The 25550-nt window shown below is 41.5% G+C and overlaps 1 protein-coding gene across 2 annotated transcripts in view; it reads right to left on the bottom strand.

The window, feature by feature from the left end:
* The window catches only part of Wdr33 (WD repeat domain 33), a 113521-nt gene that overhangs the window by 12998 nt on the left and 74973 nt on the right, over positions 1 to 25550 (bottom strand). For both annotated transcript variants that reach the window (XM_069989489.1, XM_069989490.1), the window contains 10 exons: positions 16311 to 16437; positions 13326 to 13480; positions 13145 to 13223; positions 11597 to 11707; positions 10671 to 10765; positions 10016 to 10102; positions 8997 to 9136; positions 7269 to 7421; positions 4914 to 5984; positions 737 to 845 (listed from right to left, as the gene is read on the bottom strand). In XM_069989489.1, coding sequence (XP_069845590.1) covers positions 737 to 845; positions 4914 to 5984; positions 7269 to 7421; positions 8997 to 9136; positions 10016 to 10102; positions 10671 to 10765; positions 11597 to 11707; positions 13145 to 13223; positions 13326 to 13480; positions 16311 to 16437 — 2127 coding nt within the window. The remainder of the gene's footprint in view (positions 1 to 736; positions 846 to 4913; positions 5985 to 7268; positions 7422 to 8996; positions 9137 to 10015; positions 10103 to 10670; positions 10766 to 11596; positions 11708 to 13144; positions 13224 to 13325; positions 13481 to 16310; positions 16438 to 25550) is intronic.

Below are 25550 nucleotides of genomic sequence, written 5' to 3'. Positions count from 1 at the left end.
CACTTCATTACATTGTTTCCTTCTTTTCAAATGGCACACAACCATGTAAGCAGACAAAAATCCAATGTAAGGGTTGGGAATGTGGCTTGGTGGTAGAAGGCTTGCCTCACATGCATGAAGTCCTGGTTTGATTCCTCAGTACCACATAAACAGAAAAAGCCAAAAGTGGCTCTGTAGCTCAAGTGGTAGAGTTGCTAGCCTTGAGCAAAAGAAGCTCAGGGACAGTGCTCAGGCCCTGTGTTCAAGCTCCAGGACTGGCAAAAAACAAAACAAAAAAACAAATCCAATGTCTGACATAAATTAGGGGACAGGAGAAGTGATAATAAAGGCAGCCAAAGTCCTGAATCTTTTGCCTTGTCAAAAAATTTAAACAGGGGTAACTCAACTCTCTGACAAGCCAGACATAGGCACCAGTATCCCATAGCACAGCAACAGCTTCCCTTCCCAGTGGTGCACAAGCAAGGCCTGGATGCAAATGCTATTACCAAAGCTGGTCCAAGCAGTTTACCACAAACCAGCCTCTGTTTAGGAGCTTATTACTTATTCCCTCTGGCCAGCATTGTTGACTCAAATGTGACTATTACAACATAAAATAAAGCTATTACCTGCAATGAACAAGCCTTGCTTTTCCCTGTGGTTCATGTGACCATTCTGTAAACTACTTACCAACAACTATTTCATGTGAATTACACATAACAGTGCTGGAGTACAATCTGATACAGCTAGTGATATTCACCTTTGTTAGGGCCAGGTCCTTGTCCAGGGTTCAGAGGGGGGATACGGCCTTGTGCTCCCTGCTGCCCCAGGCCTGGTATCAGGGGTGGAGGGCCTGAGCTCTGTCCTTCCTGGGGAAAAAAAAATGGTTTTAAAGTAGGGTATAAAATCACAGACTTGTGCTTTATGAATACTGTGTCAAGAAATAAATACTAGGCTACCCCCAAAGCTATCAGTACTAAGTATTTAGCTAAAGACATGATAAACTTATTCCTAAACTAATTCAAGGGATATCTATTGCCATAATAAAGAAATCCCTTGTATCTTAAGCCTAATGATAGGTTTTATTTAAAGCTAAATCTTTTCCCATAATGTCAAATGAGAAACAGAAAGCCAAGAATCAGCCCAAGGAATGACTGGCACAAGGAAAGGCCTGGTGACTCCTCTTTGTGGCCCATCCGCAAATGAAGAGTCTCCCTACTTTCAAGACTTTCCATTCACTTTCAAATAAACATAATGTGTTTATAAAATTTAAAAACAGCCAGGCACTGGTGGCTCACACTGTAATCTTAGCTACTCAGGAGGCTGAGATCTGAGGATCACGGTTTGAAGCCAGCCTGGGCAGGAAAGTCTTCATGAGACTCTTATCTCCAATTAACCACTCAAAAACCAGAAGTGGTACTGTGGATCAAGTGGCAGAGTGCTAGCCTTGAGCACAAAGAGGCTCAGGGACAGGGCTCAGGCCCTGGGTTCAAGCCCCACAACCAACAAAAATAAATAAAAACAAAAGCAAACTTGGTTGTCATACTGATTACTGCCAGCAACAGGAAGTGAGCCCTAGTCCAAGTGACACTGTCCAAGTAATGTTAGGACAGGGCTTTCTTCTCCGGACAGGGCCCAGGATGAGAAAAGTGTCCTGCTGACTCCTACACCCTTCCCCTCATCTCTGCTCCCAAGTAGCCCACTTCTACTAAGAATATCCCCTTGCTGAGGTACTGCAAATGCCAGTTATGCCTGTCCTGCCATCCTGCTGAGTGAGTTCAGTTCATGAAGCTTCCGTCCAATAAAAATGTCCAACCCTGAATTCCAGAGCTCAACTCCACTGTGTCCCTATTCCTAACATTCTGTTTTCTAGCTGTGTCTAAGTTGACTTCCCATGCTGCCCAGTGCGGGGCTCTTAACAAACAAACATCTGGCTTTTACTTCTTATAAAACAAATAAAGAAGCCTGGTGCTAGTGGTTCACGCCTGTCATCCTAGCTACTCAGGAGGCTGAGATCTGAGCATTGTGGTTCAAAGCCAGCCCAGGCAGGAAAGGTTATGAGATTCTTATCTCCAATAAACCACCAGAAAACTGGAAGTGGTTCTGTGGCTCAAGTAGTAGAGCGCTTATCTTGAGCTGAAGAGCTGAGGGACAGCGCCCAGGCCCAGAGTTCAAGCCCCACGACCAACCAAAAAAAAAAAAAAAAAAAGCAATCTCAAAGAAGATAGCAAAATTGTTCTCATGTCTCAAACCAGTCACAAAAAGAATACTGAGAAAGAGATATGATACCACTAATTTAAAACAGCCATCAGTGGCTCACATGTTTAACTTTAGTGAGCTGGGAAGCTAAAACAAGAGAATGAAGATGACCAAGGCCAGCTAGGGCTATGTAGGCAGTTCAACCCTTGCCTGGCTACTAGTCAAAAACCAGGATAGCAGTTTGGGAGGAGCATCCTTCATTTAACTCAAAGTTACAGCAATTTCCACACAAACTGGTTGTATCTCAGGACAGCTCTTACCAATATCTCCCTGCTGCTACTTCAATAGCTGAAAACAATTCTACATTTATGTAATTAAAACCAACTAAATGGTTGCTTTAAATACATGTTCTAGTAAAAAATAAAGAACACTAAGATTTTAGCTTTTTAAAATATGAGCCAAGGTTTCTATGAGTCAACTTCTGAAACACTTTCAGGCCCTTAAGCTTCCCAGACACGCCTGCTACCACTTGAGCAATGCCTCCAGCCCTTCCTTGCTTATTGTTCTCCGCCCCCCCCAGGTAGGTTCTCATGTTTTTGCTCAGAGCTAACCTCAGACCTCCACTCCTTTACATATGGCCTCCCAAGTAGCTGGAATGACAGGTATACACTACCATGAGTGGCATACTAAGGTAGACGGGATTGTGGTACCTTTTTGCCTGGGTGGGCCTTGAACTGTGGTCTTTACCCAGTACGTGGGATTATAGGCATGAGTCACTGTGTCCACCCCATCAAATTTCAGACTCATTCTATGGATATATCTATGAAGCAACTACAATTTCAGAATCATGATGCTAGCCAGGCACCAGTAGCTCACGCCTGTAATCCTAGCTACTCAGGAGACTGAGATCTGAGATTTGAAGCCAGCCCAAGCAGGAAAGTCCATGTGACTCTTCTCTCCAATAAGCCACCAGAAAACTGGAAGTGGCACTGTAGCTCAAGTGGTAGAGTGCTTGAGCTGAAGAGCTGAGGGACAACACCCAGGCCGAGTTCAAGCCACACAACCAAAAAAAATATATATATATATATATATAGATAGATAGATAGATAGATAGATATGTATATATATATATATATAAATTAAAAATCATGATGCTTTTTCATATGTATTATCTTTTACTACATGACATAATAAAAATCATAATGAATTGTCTCAGTTCTGTGAACCTGCTGTCCTCTTGTCTCTGACACATAAATTCAGCTATAATTTTTTTATCTAGCAAATGAGAACTATTATTCTTTTATAAAATGTAATAAGGTTAAGAATATATATTATAACAAATAAATACTATGCACATACAAGTACACAGTAAAGTGATAAAATACATAATAATTCAAATAGTATGGGAACTTAAGTTCACAAGAATTTGAAATTTCATTTAACTCATCCTAAATTTTGTAAAGTGCCTCCTAAAAACCTGGGAAGGCCAGGCATTGGTAGCTCACACTTGTAATCCTAGCTACTCAGGAGGCTGAGATCTGAGGATCACAGTCCAAAGCCAGCCGGGGTTCTAATAAACCACCAGAAAACTGAAAGTGACACTGTGGCTCAAGTGGTAGAGTGCTAGCCTTGAGCTAAAGAGCTGAGGGACAGTGCCCAGGTCCAGAGTTCAAGCCCCATGACCCACAAGAAAGAAGAAAAAAATATTTTTTAAAAATTAAAAACCTGGGGGAAAAAAATGAAAAGCCATAGGAGTCTTCATTTTTATGACATTCTTCTTAATTTCTGGAAGATCCACTGAAAAATACCACATAACTGAGTTATTTAGGTATTCCTTTTAGCTCATAACTTCAATGATTTTGATTTCAGATTCCCGTTTGATGTTTAAAAAACAAAACAGAGCTAGGGTTTAGCTCAGTGGTAGAGGGCTTGCCTAGAACGTGTGAGGGCCTAGGTACCTTCAAAGGGAAAGAAAAGAGAACAAAGCAGAACTGCTCTATCAACACACACACACACACACACACACACACACACACACACACACACACACACACACACACACACACACACACACACACACACACACACACACACACACACACACACACACACACACACACACACACACACACACACACACACACACACACACACACACACACTGCCTTTCTTGGCTAACCTAGACAGCCAATGTTAGCTCACTACTCACTATGTCTCCAACATATTGGGAGTTAAACCCTATACTACATATAAAAGTAAAAGCCAACAAACAGGGTGGAGGCAGGCTGGTTGAGGGCCCTTGGAACACCAGACGAAAGGGCCCCAAAGAGAAGCATAACACTCTCAGAAACACAGGTCTCTTACTCAAGGCAACAGGGCTGTTGGAGCCCTAGGATAATTGTTTTCTTTCTGCCTTTTTTGTTATTCTCGTTTTTGGAAGTACCACAGTTTCAGCTAACCCTGGGACAATTTAAACAGTATTTGATTGAGAGCTTATCTTTTCAGGAAGAACATCTATCAAAATAATGATGCTACAATGAGAAGACTAACACTACACTCTACTTGATGGTGGTATGACCTAACTCTCCTCGCTCTTAATAATTTCTTCCTTCTTCAGCTGAGATGCCATGAGCCATCACTGCTTGAGCAACACTTTTATCTAGCTGTGGCCACTTTCCCAGTCCACGAGTTTGCGCATGTCCCCAGTGTTGATGCCTACGGCTGGAAATGCATAATACCTGGTTGAAGGGGGCGCGGGGCCCATCGCCCAGTAGAGGCGTCTTCTGCTGCTGGAAAGGCATTGGCCCCTGAGGTGGATGTGGCCCTCTTGCTGGGTTCTGCTGTCCCTGAGGTCCAGGGGGCCCTTGCATGCCACCCTGAGGTGGAGGTCCCATAGAGCCCTGGGGCGGGCCCTGCTGTCCTTGAGAGCCAGGAGGCCCTCTCAGCTCCTGAGGAGGGCCTAGCATGGACCCCTGTGGCGGTGGGCCCTGCAGGCCCCTCATCTCCTGAGGGCCTCTCATCTCCTGAGGGCCATGTCCCAGCAGTCCACCTGGAGGGTGCGGTCCTCTCATCTCTTGAGGAGGGTGGCCCATCATCATGCCTTGAGGAGCAGGGCCTTGATTTTCCCGGGGCCCCGGGGGTCCCTGCATTCCTCTTGGATTCAAACCCATCAGAGGCCCCTGAGACACCGGACCTTGGATCCCTTGAGATCCTGGTCCACCTTGGATCCCATGAGGATGAGGAGGTCCCTGCATTCCTCTGGGACCAGGCGGTCCTTGCATTCCTTGAGTACCAGGAGGCCCCTGTGGGCCCATGTGGCCTTGGGGACCAGGTGGGCCTTGGGGGCCCATGTGCCCCTGAGGACCCACAGGGCCTTGAGGACCAGCGCCGGCCTGTGGTCCAGGCGGCCCTTGAGGTCCCATAGGGCCATGAGGTCCTGGATGCCTCTGCATCCCTTGGGGTCCATGCATATCCTGAGGCCGGGGCAGGCCCTGGGGTGGGCCCTGAGGCCCCTGTGGTCCCATGAATCCTTGAGGCCCCCCACCTCCCTGGTGCAGTGGAGGACCCTGTGGTCCCATTTGTCCCTGGGGCCCAGAGGGTCTAAACTGTCCCTGAGGGCCCGGAGGACCCATCTGTGCCATGTTCATTGGTATCTGCTGAGATGGGTGGGGCTGTTGAAAACCTTGAGGAATCTGAGACATTGGCCCTTGTCCTGGAAAGGGCTGAGGTCCCAGGAGAGGGGTACCAGACGAGGGAGGTGGTTGAATCTGCTCAGCCTGTTTCTGTGCAAGTCTTTCAATTTTAAGTTGCTGAAAAGAAAGAAAGAAAACAAAATGAGCATGGTAAAAAATCTAGAGCCCTTGAAGATGGCAGTAATGCTAATATTATTTTTTGTTATTCACTTTTGTTTTGCTATATATGATACATATGAATATACTGGAGAGAGGGAAGGGAGTACCAGTACCTACACTTGAATTCTGAGCCTCAAGATCTTGCTTTCACTCACAGCTAGTGCTCTACTACTGAGCCATACCTCAGCTTCTAGCACTTAACTGGAGATAAGAGTCTCTTAGATTTGTCTGTCCAAGCTGGCTCTGAACTGCAGTGCTCAGATCTCAGCATCCTAAGTAGCTAAGTTTATAGGCATGGGCCACTAGTGCCTGGCTATGTTTTTTAGTTTAATTTATTTTTGTAGTAATAAGGGTTGAACTTGGGGCCTAAGTGCTCTCCCACTTGTACCATGCTCCATTCCTTTGTCCATTCCTTTGCTTTTCACTTGTTTTTCAAATAGGTCTTTCACTGTTGCCTGGGCTGTCTTGACATGCTCCTCCTACTTCAGCCCTTCAAGCAGCTGGAACTGCAGGTGTGAAACACCCAACACAGCCCCTACTTGGTATGAAAGGAGATCAGATAAAATGAGCTTGTTGCCCAAGCTGGTCTTGAATTTCTGGGCACAAGAAGTCACCCTGCTGCAGCTGCCACAGCAGGTGAGGCTACAGGCACACCAAAGCCACTCTTCTTGACTTTCTGTTTTCTACTAAAAATGCATACTTAGCCAAGCACCGGTGGCTCACACCTGTAATACTAGCTATTCAGAAGGCTGAGATCTGAGGATTGCGGTTCAAAGCCAGCCCAGGCAGGAAAGTCCATGGAACTGTTATCTCCAATAAACCATCAGAAAACTAGAAGTGGTGCTGTAGCTCAAGTGGTAGAGCACTTGCTTTGAGCTGAAGAGCTGAGGGACAGCACCCAGGCCCAGAGTTCAAGCCCCATGACGGACAAAAAAACCCAAAAAACACCATACTTAGTTAGGTCTGCTTACTGCTCCAAGGATGTGGTTTTAAAATTCTAAAAATAGGTTATTTTAGAAACTAACTTCCTTATATAGTAAGAAATGGTGGTGCTCATCAGAACTACCCACAGGTCTCTTTCTTTTTCCCTAAGAGCATTAAAAAAAAAAAAAGGCTGTTAGTGCTATTTAGATTACCTCACACACAGCATGAAAACTATGATAGGCTGAGACCAATTCGACAATGTCATCTGCTCAGTCTAATCTACAGAGCTGTCTTCACTTCTCATTCTTTGTAACACACCTCCAAAAGCTGTGGATTGGTGTACTGCAATGTAGCCATTTCTTGCTCAATTTCTGCTTGTGTTTTCTTCTTCTCTTCCAATTTAATGTCCTCTTTCCTGTCATTCATAACCTCATTTGGAGCAGGAATTGGAACTTTATTTTGCATCCAAGCCTGGAAAAAGAAGATAAAATTAAAATACACTCTAAGCATGAAAACTGTAACAATCAGTTATTTAAAAAAAAAAAAAAAAAAAGACCATTCTACAATATCATCTGCTCAGTCCAACCTGCCTAATGTTCCCCAGAAGCTCATGTGTTAAAGCATGATCTCTGGCGGACAGCACCATTGGAAGGCAGTGGAAACATCAGGAGGCAAAGCCTTCTGGGAGTGAGTAGGTCATAGGGGACATTAATGTGAAGTGAACCTGGTTGTGCTCCCTCTCTGCTTCCTAGCCGCCATAAAGTCAGCAACTTTATTCCATCATACATTCCCTGCCAGGATGTTTTGCCTTGCCAAAGTACCAAATCAGTAATGTGAGCAACAAACCTTTCCTTCTTTTCATGTGATTATTTCAGGTATTTTGGCACAATGTTAAGAAGGCAGACTAACACTGCAACATATTACATATTATTAAGAAGGCAAAGCTTCTGGTCCGATTCAAAAGGGCATCTTTGCTGGGCACCAGAAGCTTGAACCTATAATCCTAGCTACTCAGGAGGCTAAGACAGAGGATCACAATTCAAAGCAAACCTAAGTAGGAAAGTTCATAAGATTCTCATCTCCAATTAACCATCAAAAAGACAGAAAGGTTCAAGTGGTAGAATGCAAGCCTTAAGCAAAAAATGCTCAAGCCCTCAATTCAAGCCTAGGACTGCCAAAAGGCATCTTGTGTTGAGAAGATAAGTAAAGCAAAAGTCAGATAAGCAATGGAAAAGACTGTCTCCTCTGTTCCATAACTCTCTCCTCCCCTGACAACTTAGATGACATTATGCAAATGAAGATAAAAAAAATAAAATAAGATATACAGAAAATTCAGGGCAAGCTCAATATAAAAGCAAGGCAAGCCAGGCGCCAGTGGCTCACGCCTGTAATCTTAGCTACTCAGGAGGCTGAAATCTGAGGATTGTGGTTCAAAGCCAGCCCAGGCAGGAATGTCCATGAGACTCTGATCTCCAATTAAACACCAGAAAACCAGAAGTAGCACTATGGCTCAAGTGGTAGAGCACTAGCCTTGAGCTGAAGAGCTGAGGGAGAGCACCCAGTCCCCACGACAAAAAATAAAAATAAAAAATAAATTAAAAAAAAAAACAATAAAAGCAAGGCAGCAGACGGAAACTATACCAAAGAGCATATGAATATGGAAAGAGGCTTCAAAAGAATCTATAGTACAGAAAAGCTGTCAACAGATGGGATAATCCAAGAGACATCTACTTCTGAATGTAAGGAAACACCCATCTTGCAGGCCTAATCTCTACTCTCCAGAGCAGCACCTGTGCAGTAGGATAGGCACCTCCCACTTCTGGACTCCAATATAAAAGGGGCCTCCAAAGAGCCCTTTCTCTTGAGAACTTAACCTTGTCAGGTCTGCTGGCAAAAAATCTTTCCTTCTACTTAACTTCTGTCCACGTGGTCTTTTGGGTTACTTTCTTTGGGTTACTTCCCACCCAGGTTTACATTTTCTCCTTCATTGAACAACTCCAGTCTCTCAGTACAAGGATGAAGTGAGGCTCACTTTTAGCTACCTACCTGCTGGAACTGAGCAGGAATAGGTTTTGCATAAGGGACTTTCTTCTGAGGTACTTTTTTCTGATCCTTTTGCATTACCTCCTCCATTCCCCAATCTAAACCAGGAATTGTCATTTCAATTTCATTTGATTCATCTTTCCCTGTAACCAGATAAAGAGCTCCTTAGTCTTGTAAAAGAAGTTGGCCACTAGATCAATGAACAGATTATTTAATATTATATACAGCTTATATCATTTCCATCAACACTGCTCAACATGTATTACATTAGCATTTTGACATAGTATACTAATAAATAATAAAAACTAATAAATTTATCATGAAAATAAGAACAGACAGACAAAAATATTACAAAAATAGCCAGGTGCTCACACCTGTAATCCTAGGCTCATGATTCAAAGACACCCCAGGCAGGAAAGTCTGTGAGATTCTTATCTCCAATTAACCACCAAAAAGCCAAAGTGGATCTATGGCTCAAGTGGTAGAGCTCTAACCTTGCCCAAAAAAGCTCAGAGACAGTTCCCAGAACTTGTCTGTTCCCAGGACAAACAAACAAAAAATTATGGCTCGGTGCTGGTGGCTCATGCCTGTAATTGTAGCTACTCAGGAGACTGAAAGATCACAATTCAAAGCCAGCCCAGGCAGGAAAGTCCATGAGACTCTTATCTCCAATTAGCTACCAGAAAACTGGAAGTGACAGTGTGGTTCACTTGCCTTGAGCTGAAGAACTCAGGTTCAACACCCAGGCCCAGAGTTCAAGTCCCACAACCAACAAAAACAAAACAAAAACTCACGCCTGTAATTCTAGCTACTGAGCAGGCTGAAATCTGAGGATCATGGTTCAAAGCCAGCCAGAGCAGGAAAGTCCCTGAGACTCTTAGTTCCAATTAACCACCAGAAAACCAGTAGTGGTACTATGGCTGAAAGAGGTACAGTGCTAGCCTTGGGAGTAAAAGCTCAAGAAAAATTTCATTTACAAGAAAGGAAAAGAAAATTTAATGCATGTATGTGACTTCTCTTACCCAGCTGCTCTTGTTCCATGGCTAATTTTAGTTGTTCTGGAATTCCCATTCCTGGAATTACTGCCAGACTATTAGGCTCAAGATCATCTACAAGTAAAAATATATTCATTGTCAATAATGAGAATGGTGTTATTGATATGATGTAGTAATGGAAAAACTAACACTTAATAAAGTTGAATAATATGGGGCTAGGAAGGTAGCTCAGTTGTAGAGTGCTTGCCTAGCATGCATGAGGCTCTGGGTTTGATTCCTCAGCACCACATAAGGAGAAAAAGCCAAAAGTGGTGCTGTGGCTCAAGTGTTATAGCACTAGCCATGAGCTGAAGAGCTGAAGGACAGCGCCCAGGCCCAGAGTTCAGGCCCCACACCAGCAGAAAAAAGAAAAAAAAAATTGAATGATATCACTGGTGATTTATATATCAATAAATTACAAAATTAACATCGGTGTCTCTTCCTCTTTCTCTTCCTTCCCCTCCTCCTCCTTCTTTTTCTTCTGGTATTAAGAACTGAGTCTAGGCCTTAAGCATGCTAGGGAAGCACTATAATTATGAAGTCCATTCCTAGTCCAAAATTAGTTTTATACAACCTTACAAATAATTAATGCTCTTGGAGTAGAAGATCAGATTTCAAAGAAGGGTAAATATACAAGCCTCACCATATTCTACTCCATCTTCAGACATTCCAGGTAATAGGTTTAGATTATATCGATCTCGCATTTTATCACCTGGTCGGTTTCGAGTCCAGAATTTGCTGTTAAATAAAAGTAATGGAGGTGAAGAGGGTGTTTTTAGTATTCTTCTGGGCACTTAATAGAATTAACTAGTCCATGAATAAACACATCAAAGTTTTCCAAATGGAGGGGGTAACAATGTTCAAGAGGAAGTGTACTCATTACCTCACTCATTTAACTGTAACCCTCTGTATAGTATCTTTACAATTAAAAAAAAAAAAAAAAGTTTTCCAGTGCTTTTCTTCCAAATATTTCAAATGTATTCATGGATCGTTTTAATCAGAGACAGAATGAAATTCAAATAGCCCTGGTCAATAAACAATGGCTTTATTACAATGTAGCATTTTCTACTAAACAAATCCTTTTAAAAGTAAGTGGTAAAGCTGGGAACCAGTGGCTCATACCTGTAATCCTAGCTAGTCAGGAGGCTGATATCAGAGAATTGTGGTTCAAAGCCAGCCCTGGAAAATTTGTGAGATTCTTATCTCCAATTAATTACCAAAAAGCCAGAATCAGAGTTGTGCCTCAAATGGTAGAGTACTAGTCTTGAACAAATAAAGATCAGGAACAGCGCCTAGGCCCTGAGTTCCAGCCCCAGAGCAAGCGCATGCACGCGCGTGTATACACACACACACACACACACACACACACACACACACACACACACACACACACACACACACACACACACACACACACACACACACACGTGGGAATACAAACCCAACATATTGATCAGTGAATTAAAGATATTTATGTGTGTGTGCGTGTGCACACATGCATGTACACGGAGCAGTGGCTTGTTATTTTCAATAAAAGCAATTCCTTGTTATTTTCAATACAAAGTTTACCTGGTGTGGTCATTGGAGCCTGAGCAGAGGATATGTCCAAGGGGATGCCAGGCCAGACTCCATATCATCCCTTCATGGGCCATCTCCATCCCACCCACCTCCTTCTCCACCCTGCAAAGGCACCAATGAAAAAGTCTGTGATGAAAACAAACAGCAACAATAACAATAAAACATGTTCTTTAAGCCTCAGGACAATGCTATCAGCATCTATTACTTTAAACCAAGTCAATTCCACAGGTGCCAGGGTCCTGATTCATCTTCACAAACACATTCTTGCATTCACAGATGAAAGAATCAAGAAAAATGCTGCAAGAATTATTTCATTACTAAGCAGGAATGAATTAGATCACAATACATTATATGTACAGAAATACCACAATGAAACCCCATTGTACTATTTTTGCTAATAAAGAATTGTTTCATTCCCCCATGGTATAACCCCTGTTTTCAATGTATTTGATTCCGGTGCCCTGCATCTTGTATATATACTTTTCTAATTTGGGGAGGGGAAGGGAAAAAACAAAATTCTTAAATAGGGATACAGGTTTACCCATTTTAACAATGAGCTGTACAAGATACTATGTTGAAAACGAATTTTACAACTTGTTGTGGGGGGGGGGGGGGAGGGAAGGGATGGTAGGGGAAAAAAGGAGGAGGTAACAATGCTCAATAGGAAACGTACTCATTACCTTACTCATGTAACTGTAACCCCTCTGTACAATATTTTTACAATAAAAAGCGTGTTTTTTTTTTTTTTTTTTTACTGGTTTCACCATTAAGAAACTAGAAAAATCTATCTTATTCTCTCTTAAATTCAGGTGCTGTTTTCTATTCCAAGCTGGATATATAGAATTGAAAACTGTAGGCAGTCTCTGCAACAGGACCACTACCACTCAGATAAAAACACAAGACATTATCTTATTTGTATACATTCATAGGCTGTCTTCATGAAATAGACTACTTCTTAAACTCACTGGCAATCACCAGAACATGCCCAAGTCACACTGCAGGACTAGTAGGCCAGGTCAGAACAGCTCAAGCATTTTTTTTTTTGGGGGGGGGGGGGGGATGGGTTCATTGTGGGGCTTGAACTCTGGGCCTGGGCACTGTCCCTCAGCTTTTCAGCTCAAGTCTAGTGCTCTACCACTAGAGCCACAGTGCCACTTCAGGTTTTCTGGTTAGTTGAAGATAAAGTCTCTCTCGGACTTTCCTGCCTGGGCTGGCTTTGAACTGAAATCCTCAGATCTCAGCCTCCTAAGTAGCTAGGATTACAGGCGTGAGCTACCAGCACCTGGCTCAGATCAAGCATTTTTATCCAAGCAGATAAAAGTTGTCCTATCTTTCTTCAAAAGTTTCCAGAAGGGATGCAGCTGACACTTGGGGAAAAATATGTGGGGGTGCTTCAAGAGAACATGCCCTGCGGGGCAGGACTTCGACCACTAACTACTGGCAGCTGGCTGCCCAAACGGTGCAGAGCAAAGATGAAACACCCCTGCTATAATGATGTGTGTCCACATACTTCTCCTTTACATCATAAAGGTTACATACCCAACATGCCAGAATAACAAAGAACCATCAGATCCTCCACTGGCAAAAAGTCCTTCGTGAACCGGATGCCAGGCTACCGCTAAAAAGAAAACAACAAAAAACATGTAGAAAAAGACAAATTAGTAGGACCTGAAAATAGAGGTAAAGTCAAAAAAATGAGAAGTACATCACAGCCACTGACCTGTGGCTTCTTTCTTATGACCTCGAAATACTTGGAGCTCTTCTTTCAGGTTTCGGATGTCAAAAAGTTTACAGAGATGGTCACGTGATGCTGTGAGCAGCCAATTACCATTGAGGTTTAATTTAACTTCCATTACTGTGTTTTTATGGGCATGACTGGAAGCAAAGCACCAAAAAAACTATCAGTTAGAATGTTATAAAACCATTAAACACAATGATAATTTTTATTGAAAAGCACATAGGTTAAGATAGCAAGAAGTGTGGCATAGAAGTAATAAAGACATATACATACATTACAGAACCATAATTAAAAGTACACTTGAAGGGTAGGAATGTGGCTCAGTGGTAGAGTACTTGCCCAGCATGCATGAAGCCCTGGGTCTGATTCCTCAGTACCACATAAACAGAAAAAGCCAGAAGGAGCACTGTGGTTCAAGTGGTAGAGTGCTAGCCTTGAGCAAAAGAAGCTCAGAGACAGTGCCCAGGCTGAGTTTAAGCCCCAGGAGTGGGGGGTAAAAAAAGTAAACAGCAAGGGCTGCAGGAACTGTTCAGTGAGAAAAGGTCCTACCTAGGGGCTGGGAATGAATGTGGCTCAGTGGTAGAATGTCTGCCTAGCATGCAAAAAGCCCTGAGTTTGATGCCTCCATACTACATAATGGAAAAAAGCCAGAAATGGGCACTGTGGCTCAAAAGGTAGAGTACTAGGCTTGAGCAAAAAAAAGCTCAGGCTCAGTGTCCAGACCCTGAGTTCAAGACCCATGACTGGTGAAAAAAGAAGGAGGAAGAAGAAAGAAGAAGAGGAAGGAAGGAAGGAAGGAAGGAAGGGAGGGAGGGAGGGAGGGAGGGAGGGAGGGAGGGAGGGAGGGAAGGAAGGTTGGTTCTACCTAGCAAGCAGGGAGCCCTGAGTTCAGATCCTGATCAGAAAAGGGAAAGGACAGGACAGGAAAGGAAAAGGACAGGAAAGGAAAAGGAAAGGAAAAGGAAAGGAAAGGAAAGGAAAGGAAAGGAAAGGAAAGGAAAGGAAAGGAAAGGAAAGGAAAGGAAAGGAAAGGAAAGGAAAGGAAAGGAAAGGAAAGGAAAGGAAAGGAAAGGAAAGGAAAGGAAAGGAAAGGAAAGGAGGAAGGAAGGAAGGAAGGAAGGAAGGAAGGAAGGAAGGAAGGAAGGAAGGAAGGAAGGAAGGAAGGAAGGAAGGAAGGACCTACATACTTGAAAAATCCAGGTCAGTGACAAAAAGTAACTTCTACCTAAGCATAGCTCTATCTGGCAAAATAGAAGCATGCTTTGCCAGAAAAGTGTAGAAGCATAGAAAGTACTTGGAATGCATAAATTAGCATTCAATAAAGCCTATTTGTTAAGATTCTAAAAATCCACTGACATATCTCTCATGAAGAAAAAGCTAGGTGCCAGTGGCCCACACACATAGTCCTAGCTACTCAGGAGGCTGACATCTAGTGAATGGTGGTTTAAGGCCAGCCCAGGCAGAAAATGTTCTAAAACAGTCAGCAAAAAGTTGAGCTGAGCAGGGTACTTTTGGCTCACACCTGTAATCCTAGATACTCAGTAGACTGAGATCTGAGGATTGTGGTTCAAAGCCTGCCAGGGTAGGAAAGTCCTTGAAATTCTCTTCTCCAATTAACCACCAGAAAACCAGAAGTGGCGCTGTGGCTAGAGCAAAAGAGCTCAGGGACAGTACCCAGGTCCTGAGTTTAAGCCCCATGATGGACTAAAATAGTGTAATAGTAGTAATAATAATAGCTGAACTAGAGGCACAGCTTAAATGCCATGCCTGTGCCATGAGCAAGAAAGGCCCTGAATTAAAGCAGAAAAAGGAGGACGGGGAGAAGGAGGGAGGGAGCAAGGAAGGGAGGCAGGCAGGAAGGCAGAGTGAAGGGAGGGAGGGAGGGAGGCATGCAGGCAGGCAGGCAGGCAAGGCAGGCAGGCAGGCAGGCAGGCAGGCAGAGTGATACATGCCTATAATCTTAGCTTCTTAGGAGCATCACAGTCTGGGACCAGATGGAGCAAAAAGTTCACAAGACCCCCATCTCAACCAACAAGTGGGTGTCATCCCAGCTGTGCAAGAGCATAAAAAGGAGAATCAAGCTCCAGGCAGACCAGGCATAGATAAATTCAAGACCCTATTGGAAAAATAACTGAAGCAAAAAGGGCTTGGATGCATGCCTGAATGGTTCAACTCAAGCCAAGGCCTTGAGTTCAGATTGCCAAAAAATAAAAAATAAGTAAAGAGACAAAAGAAAGAATAAAAGTAGGTATTAGTTTAGGGACAGTTTGAGAGTTAATTTACATCATGCCCGAAAGCCTGTACAATGCACATCTCCAGGGAACATAACTCCTAAGGCACAGTGTGTGGTTGAGGTCACTGAAGTTATGCAATAAGGTAACCCTGCACCAACCAATCAAGGTATGGGAGGTTTACTTCCCAATTAGGACCAGAATACAGCAGCTTAAAATATGCCCCTCATGCCCCCCCCCAAAATGGGCATATTCACTGAATGCTTATAAATAATTCAAATAGAAAACTATACTATGCAGCTCTAACATGTCAGATCAAAAAAATGAGAAATGTCTAAAAATTGGGAGGAAAAAAACACTATGTTTGTAATTACATGAAGTGGACAGAGAAGGCTGAGCTGTGACTAGGAAGAAGCACACACATGAACCATCTATGAAGTGCCAAAAGGTGTTTGTTTGGATGAGGCCAGAACAGGAAGAACATGCCTGTTTCATCTTCTCGTTTGCCCAGAAAAACCCCATTCAACATAGGCTGAGGTGAAAAACCAAGCCTTACTCCATTAGGAATGTTGAGATAAAACTTATTTAATGACTTAAGAAGACCACAGATTGAAGTCCATCTATGGTCCACCCTACTTTTTAAGGAATATATGAGAACAGAGGCTGTTGAAAGTTAAAGAACACAGGCTGCTTTGCTTCCTTTGTTCAGGGACAAAGTAGGATTCCCGTCACTTACAGTGTTGCAAGACTCTGACCAGTCTTAGGATCCCAGAACTTGATTGGCTGTTGACTATCTTTACTTCCTGAAACAACTAACCCTTTGGTTGGATGCCAGTCTACACATTTCACATCAGCACCATGGCCTGTCAGAAACAAGTTAGGACAAAAACCTAATCAGTCATAGACATTGAAGGCAGGATTCCACTCTAATTTAAACCAAAGCAGAGAAGTGTAATCAATGTTTTAATAGTGCTCTGTGGATTCAAACTTTCTAAAGGACTCTTTGGCCTCCATGACAAAGTCTTTGGACCCACAAGCTCCACCGTATGCCAGGACTGTCAAAAACCACCCCTTATCCCCTGGAACGAAGTATTTGCTGGAGGCCAGCCAAAGCTCTAAGTAAGCTGCAACCCTCAAGCCCTAACACTTCAAGTTTTGAAAGCTTCACATGCTAATCTCAACAATCCTCATTATCAGACCGCACCTCCTCTCATTCACTTCACTTTTCCTGCTTTGAGGTCACTAGTCCTTACTGGTCAAAAGCTAAATCCAGGTTTGCATATCACAACTTTGTTGATGGAAAGACAAGAAAGTGTTTTAGATTTCTGCTCTTTTCTCTCAAGTGCAAAGGAGAAAAATAACCTGTGCCCGAGTCACACACAGGTTAACATATACTATAAGTTACTAAAATCACAAATGTGAAATTCAGAATTAACAGAACTGAAACAAAATGGAAAAACTGGGTGCTAGTCAGACTATCAAGAATAAGTGCATGGAAAAGTAAGGAAAGAATAAAAACATTTCAAATAGCTGCCCTGCTTTGATCAATTCAAGCTCCAGGAAGGATTAGATGCCAGGAAAATAGGAAGGGACAGTCTCCAGTCATTGGAGATGATGTATATGTTAGAGCCTCACACAGGACTGGGCTACACAGCACTCACAGTGAGTGGCAATTACTGAGGGAGATGTCCACCACAAAAACAAATGACCCCAATGGCTCCATAACCCTTTCTCCAGACTTAATACTAGACGTACACAAGAGTTTATCTACAAGCATTTTGTTCTTAAATTTCCTGCAGTATGATATGAATATACCATAAAATAACTGCCGCATGCTGTATGTACTCAAAAGAATGCAATTAATCATTATAAATGGCTCATCACAGGTGATCTGGTGGCAATCATGTTGTTAATGTTTTGGTTTGTTTTGAAGTACCATGAGGTGTGCCTCACTGTGAAAGGCAAACATCAATCTCACAAGTGACGATGTACACATCTACATAGAGGGAAAGGAAAAGGTTCAGACACAAAGCTGCAAATGCAAATTATACTAAGCTGGAAAGTAGTGTTAAGGTAATTCTTTCATGTTTTTTGGTTCTTATGTCTTCTACCAATGAACATATTTTATAGCTGAGATCTCAGGACAGAAAAGAGAAAGGGAGATTTGCTATTACATTATCTTTTACAAAAAGAACCAAAATTGGAAGAGGTAAAACACTTTCATCAGAGAAGCTCCTTCTTGTCTTAAGGAACTAAGTTACTAAAGATTGGGTTCTAAAAAGATGTGCACAAGAATTTAAAAAACATGGTTCAAGGTGCATTGTAATCATAAATTGAATTGTGGAACTGAAATGACTTTGTACAACTATTTAGAGATAATATTAATGACCTAATTACAAAGAAAGGTACCTAATATATGCAAGAGCCTCATCTGAACACTGGTGACCTAAAAAGGGATGCTCAGACAAGCACACTCAAGAGCATAAGCATATACTTGAGCAAAACATGCACTTGTTCAAAAATGCATAAAATAATCCTGGAAAAATACAAAAGGGCTAGAGGGGTAGCTCAGTGGCAAAGCACTTGCATTTCCCACTTTTGTTTTGTTTGTAGGATGTTTTTGAGACAGGGCTATGTTGCCCAGACCAGTCCTCATGCCTTAGCCTCCTAATAAACAAGGCGACAAGCAGTGCAAACCACTCCACAGGACTTGATTCATGCTTCCAGGAGGTAAAAGCTACTGAATTCCACTGCACTGACAAAAAATAAATATCCTGGGCTGGGAAAGTGGCTCAGTGGTAGAGTGCTTGCCTTGCATGCATGAGGCCCTGGGTTCGATTCCTCAGCACCACATAAGCAAAAAGAAAAAAGCCGGAAGTGGCGCTGTGGCTCACGTGGTAGAGCACTAGCCTTGAGCTGAAGAGCTGAGGGACAGCGCCCTGGCCCAGAGTTCAGGCCCCATGACCGGACCCAAAAAAAAAAAAAAATCCTATGATAAAAGGGCACCCTCTCAAGACAATGCTGATACATTAAGATGAAGAGTAAGAACAAGTCTTTAGCTGCCATTTCCTACATGGAGTTTCTCTATTAGGTTATCTTTTTTTTTTCCTTCTTTTTTTTTTGGCCAGTCCTAGAACTTGAAGTCTGAGCTGGGTGCTATTTCTAAGCTTTTGTGCTCAAGACAACTGCTCTATCACTTGAGCCACAGCTCTACTTCTGGCTTTCTGTGGTTAATTGGAAATCAGTTTCACAGACTTTCCAGCTTGGGCTGAATTCAAACCACAATCCTCATATCGCAACCTCCTTAGTTGCTAGGATTACAGGCGTGAGCCACTGATGCCTGGGCTAACATAATTTAAGAGGACTTTTTTTTATTCAACTTTTACATATAGCTAAGAGTAGTACCACATGCCTGAAGTCCCAGCTATTCCAGAAGTTAAGGCAAAATCATTTGTGCCCAGGAATTCAAAGTCAGCCTGGACAATACATCAAGGCTGGTCAAAAAATAAAAATACAAAAAGGAAAAAGGGAAATAACTTTATATATGCAAACAATGGTACTGGAAACTGTGTTCCTAACAGAAAAAAAAAAAACCCAGAAAACAAATTAAAAGAGGAACAATAAAATTGGTCAAACGCCCCTAAATGAACAACCATACTGTTATGAAAAGAAGGCCCTAGAAAGAAAAAGGCTCATGAAATAAGATACATTAAAACGCAAATGAAACACAAACTACATCTATTTTAAGGATGATTATTAAATGTACATGGTTACAAAAATGTTGATTCAGATAAGCAGAAAACAAAAATTATAGTGTGGAAAAAATCTTCTGTTCATGTTTCCTCTAAGGTGAAACTGCAGCTTTAAGAGTAAGTTAGATTGTGTACATGAATTCGTGATTGTGTTCTTTTGTTGTTGTTTGAAAGCAAAGCCTTGCCTAGCAAGCACTCTACCATTTGGGGCATGCCCTAACCCCTGGTATAGTTTTTAATACAGTCGTGCTGGAATACCTATAAGGCCAACACTTAAGAGGCTGAGACAGGATTGAAGGTTGAAAGTCCATCTAGGCTACTAAACAGAGACCCACCTTTAAAAACCTCATGTTAGGGGTTTGGAAGGGGGCTCTGTGGTAGAGTACTTGCCTTGCATGCATGAGGTCCTAGGTTTGATTCCTCAGCACCACATAACCAGAAGAAGCTGGAAGTGGCACTGTGGCTCAAGTGGTAGAGTGCTAGCCTGGAGCTAAGGCACAGTGCCCAGGCCCAGAGTTCAGGCCTCACGACCAGAAAAACAAATTAAAAAACAAAAAACAAAAAACAAAAAAACCTCATGCTGGAAACTGGAAGAGAGAAAGGGAAGAAGGGTGATACTTTCCAGAAAGAAGAGTATTCATTAACTGATTTATGTAACTGTAAACCTTCTGTTCTTCATCATCATAAAAACAATAAAAATATTTTTAAGTAACCATGCCAGGCACTGGTGGCTCATAGCTGCTATCTGAGGACTGCAGTTGGAAGCCAGCCAGACAGTAAAGTCTTTGAGGCTCTTATCTCCAATTAATTAGTAAAAACCCAGAAGTGAAACTGTGGCTCAAATGGTGGAATAAAAGCTTTGAGCAAAAAAGCTCAGGGACAGCATCCAGGCCTTGAGTTAAAGCCCCAAGACCAGAACAAAATTAAATAGGAAGGAAAAAAAAAAAAAACACAACATTGAACCTATGTTACCACTTTATACATATACTTGGTGCTGCTCCATTCAAGTAAGAGAAAATAATAGACACTTTCACTTCCCTGCATCTTCATGGGGAGACTACATGGTCAAATCCATCAAAATCTTTTTCATTCCGTGCTAGTACACTGAAATTAAGAACTCACACTCAAGGATGGTACTCTACCACACCTCCACTTGCAGATTTTGCTGGTTAGAGACAAGAATCATTTGGATTTATCTTCTGAGGCTGGCTTTGAACTAGGGTCTTCATACCTCAGCCTCTTGAGTAACCAGTAGTAAGTAACTCACAGGCATCAGCCACCAGCACTGGCTCTGTTCTTAAAGGCACACAACCTGTGATGCCCCAGTCAAAATTTATCCTGTAACTGCAAAACCATCCCAGAATTTATGTACAAAGATACTGTGTTTATAATATCAAGACTAGCGTATAAATACTACCAATACTAAATATGAATTGAGAGAATACTTAGGAAAACTAAGATAAATTCACATTAATTGAATATGACCAGTTGTTAAAACTCAAGGCAGGATTCGGGGATGTTAGGAATTTGGTGTCTTGGTTATAGTAAGTATATGTCAAAATAATAGGTCTAGACATCTAGAAAATTTTTTATCTTATATAATTTTTTTTTTTGGTCCGGTCATGGGGCCTGAACACTGGGCCTGGGCGCCGTTCCTCAGCTCTTCAGCTCAATGCTAGCACTCTACCACTGAGCCAAACTTCCCAGCCCATATCTTATATAAATGATAAGTGATAATGTTTTAGAGAAGAAAAACAAAATGGAGTTCAGAAGAAACAAATCTCCTGTACTACTTGAAGTTGCCTCTCTTGCATTTTGTAATACTTTATTTAATGGTAACTGCCTTTGGTTTTCCTCTATTCATATATTACAGGAAAGATTGTCATTAAGTGTCAACGTTGCTTGCCAAGACAGAGCTCAGCATTGCCTGTGGTCCCAAGAAGATGATTCTCAGTGGAGAGGCAGAGTTTTCACCAACAGACCTCAGAGGCAGTATGGTTGAAAAAAGTCTCAGGAATATTTTTGAACTGGAAAGCCATATACAAAACATGATCTTATATAATTTAAAAGAAAAAAATGAGGGCTGGGAAAGTGGCTTAGTGGTAGAGTGCTTGCCTAGCATGCATGAAGCACTGGGTTCTATTCCTCAGTACCACAGAAACAGAAAAAGCATGAAGTGGTGCTGTGGCTCAAGTGGTAGAGTGCTAGCATTGAGCAAAAGAAGCTCAGGGACAGTGCTCAGGCCCTGAGTTCAGGCCCCAGGACTGGAAGAAAAAAGAAAGAAAGAAAAAAGAAAAAAAACGAAGCTGGGCACTAGTGGATCTCGCTTGTTATCCTAGCTATTCAGGATGAGTTGGTCAGACTCTATTTCCAATTAATCACAGAAAACTGGAAGTGGAGATATGGTTCAAAGTGGTGGAGCACTAGCCTTGAGCAAAAGAGTTTAGCACCCAGGCTAAGTTCAAGCCCCCTGACAAATAAAAATGAAAGAATAAAAGAAAAAATGATGGGGAGGGGAGGAGGTGAGAAAGAAGAAAAGTGAGGGAAGAGGCAACAAGTTTGACAAAAAATGTACTTATTGCCTTACTTATGTAACTGTAACCCCTCTGTACATCACTTTGATCATTAAAAAATATAAAAAGAAAAAATGATTTTGTACCAAACACTTGGCTTAACCAATTTAAATATCATCCCTAATGGTTTATCAATTTTTAAGTATCATCCCTAAGAATGCCTTTATTTTAATCTTGATCATTTTTGAGAGCACAAAAATGATAGAATCATATGTTCTTTGCATCCCCACCCATGGAAACTGTGCAACACTAAAACAACTACTGCAGACTTGATGGAAGATTCACTCAGGGGTAACTGCTTTTATAACCTCATGATTGGGATGTTTTAGCATTAAGAACATCTGGCTAATACGGTAAATGTTTGTTTTTTTTGAGTCCGGTCGTGGGGCCTGAACTCTGGGCCTGGGTGCTATCCCTCAGCTCTTCAGCTCAAGGCTAGCGCTCTACCACTTGAGCCACAGCGCCACTTCTGGATTTTTTCTTTTTGCTTATGTGGTGCTGAGGAATCGAACCCAGGGCTTCATGCATGCAAGGCAAGCGCTCTACCACTGAGCCACCTTCCCAGCCCCATGGTAAATGTTTTTAGAACTCAAAATTGCTTGTCATTGGAAGACTGAGTACTTCTTACCAAAGTTGCAACACCTAATAAGGCTATTACAGAGACAAATCATGTCCGACTGAGGCACAGGAGCCACCAGGCAGGCTGTAGGACACACATACAACCCGAAGGTGGTGGCACAGGCAGCCAGCTACAAAGTAGAGCCTCAGATCTCTGGGAAAGGCCAAGGGACCTTAGCTCTTAGCAAGTGGAAGCAGAAGCAGTTTATAAAAAGATTCCAATGGTGAGATTGGAGGTGTAAAGGCAAAAGTTCAGAATTAAAGAAATTCCTATTTTAAATCATTATATCAAAACCTTTATCAATCATAGATTTTATATAATGATTTAAAACACAAATACAAAAGGACACAATGAATAGTCCAATACAGTAGCTATTAGCCCCATGTAATTATATGAATTTGCTTTAGGTCCACAGGCCTATTAGTGACATCCTAAGTACTCAAGTCACATATGACTAGTGGCTACCATAATGAAAAGGCAATCCAAGAGTATTATTGGACAATAACTAGCCGCAAGGAAAAATTCTCTTATTTTTTTTAATTTTGGCACCAGAACTTGAACTTAGAGCTTACACACTGTCCCTTAGTTAGCTCAAGGCTAGTGCTCTACCACTTGAGGCATACCTCTACTTCTGGCTTTTTGATAGCTAAAGAGTCTCACACTTTCTTAATCTAGCTGGAGTCAAATCATGATCCTGGGATCTTAGCCTCCTGAGTAGCTACAATTTTCTCTTTAAATGTATATATCTTTTATTCCCTTACTCTTATTCTCTTATCTCATTACACAATCAACAGCAACTACAAAAATATAAAATTAACTGTCATCCAGCCCTGCTTCTTACCAATGAGAACAATGAGGCCTGAGTTAACAGTCTAGTGGTGGCCAACATCTTTCATTTCACTAAACCTGACATGCTAGCAAAGTAGAAGAATAGTTCCTTTTGTTTCAATTATAAAATTTCTCTACTTGTTCAACTGTAACTGGTGAGACTGTATATAGCAACTTGTTTTCCATCTCTCAAAAACACTTAGGGATAACATACCAAAAAATATGCAAATAAGAATTGTCTTAACTATTTTGACAGGTAATCAGATTGATTCTGAAGAACAGGGTCTTCCTAAGAATAAAAGAATATGGCAACATCCATCAAATGATACTTTCCCACTTGAGCAACTGCTTTTTGCTGGTCATTCTGGAGATGGAATCTAGAAAACATTTCTATCCAAACTGATCTTGAACTCTTGAATTTCCAGATCTCAGCCTCTTTAGTATCTAATGTTATAGGTATGAGCCCAGGGCGTAGCTCATTCTCAACCCTCCCTCTTTCCACAGCATTTCAGACAATCAAAGGTCTACAAATGTCATTAACTATCATTTTTGAAACTAAGCATTTCATTAATTGAACTCTATTCCTGTGAGAAAGACTGTGATTTCAGTTACTTTCTTCATTTCTGTATTAAATGACTGTCATAAACAAAACCATTGCTTTTAAAAATCCACCTTCCATACGCATTATTTGGATGTATTCAGTTGAAGTATCTTCCCCAGAAAAATGTTTTGTGTTATCAGTATGTGGAAGGAAAATATTTACCAAAAAAAAAAAAAAAAATCCACCGAGAGGCTCTAAATTAATCTAATCACATTGGGTTATGTTTGAAGGTTAATTCTTAGCTAGCTAAGAGAGTTCCCTTGGGACTACAGCTACATGAATAATGACAGAATTACCATTTCTTGAAGGCAGGTGATACTCCTTTGTACATGATGTGTACCATCAGAAATTATGTTCAACTTATTACTTACAGAAAGTAACCTTAATTGTGCACTAAAACTGAAACCAAACATAAGGTAAACAATGACATCAGGTTTTTTACTGGGTCACTTCACACATTTGTTAATGTACTAGTCTACTCATTCATTATTTCAGTATTAGTGTGTTTCATTCATTGGATTCCTGCCATGGGTATTCAGACTCTATAATCATCAAAGAAAGGGAGAATAAAATTGGTATTTGTAGGGATTATGAAACCCTAGAACATTAACTTTCAAAAAAGTTACAAAGTCTTCTAAATCAACTGACACCAAACTTAAAAAAGAAACTAATGCAGTTTAGAGACATTTCACCACAAAAACAGTGTCTCCTTTAAAATGTAACATAATCATGCCTTAAATAGCCTCTGCAGAATGTAACTCTGATAACTTTATTTTTTTTTAATTTAAAAAGAAAATGCATAATTTCATGGTGTTTCAGGCTTTAATTCATTGAAGGACTGTGCTAGACTTTTGCAGACAGGGAACGCTTCCCACTCATTATTCCTCATCCCAGAAGCATCAGAAAAGTGTGGCAAAAGCTAGAAGACAGGAAGCACAAGTGTGGGTTTGGACATTTCCTTTCAGAGAAAATGCCTTGGTTTCTGTGAAATGTGCTGTACATGTTGTGTTCCTGTGCAATTTCTTTCCCAGGACCTCATTCCCTCCTCCACAACCTCATCCAATCCTAAAATGCCTGTTACTCACACAGGCAAACAACCCTGCCTTAAGACAGTGCATTGACCAAAGGCTCCGCAAACAGTCTGAAAACCAATACATAATGAGTTTTTATTTGAAGGTCAGAAATAATGTCGATTTTCCCATTTTATTTTTCCTGGATCAGGTCATTATATGAACAAACGTTAAGAAAATTTTCTTTTATACAAAACTTACAAAAAGCACCAAGATTTTCTAATACAGGAGGAAAAAAGGCAAACAGAATTCAAGTACCATCATGTACAATATTAACAGTTGAACAACTGTCACTTAAGAAAATGTGTTAAAACATTAACAGTAAACCCGGGCTACTGCCAGCTATGAAAACATAAAATGTAACATCAATTTAAGGCACAGGGTAAGCAAAGCCATGGTCCATTGATAGACACTTTAGAAGACCAGAAGATTAAAGAATTGGGAAAAATAAAGAGCATAAAGAACTTGGGCACTGGTCAATAAATGTGCAGTTTATTAGCACTTTACCTGGGTTTTATAAATGTTTCTCACCA

The sequence above is a fragment of the Dipodomys merriami genome, unplaced genomic scaffold (genome assembly GCF_024711535.1).
Source record: "Dipodomys merriami isolate MVZ:Mamm:240054 unplaced genomic scaffold, mDipMer1.0.p SCAF_38, whole genome shotgun sequence".
Lineage (NCBI taxonomy): Eukaryota > Metazoa > Chordata > Mammalia > Rodentia > Heteromyidae > Dipodomys > Dipodomys merriami.
The sequence above is the reverse complement of the archived record's forward strand: the minus strand, read 5'-3'. Positions and strand labels throughout refer to the sequence as shown.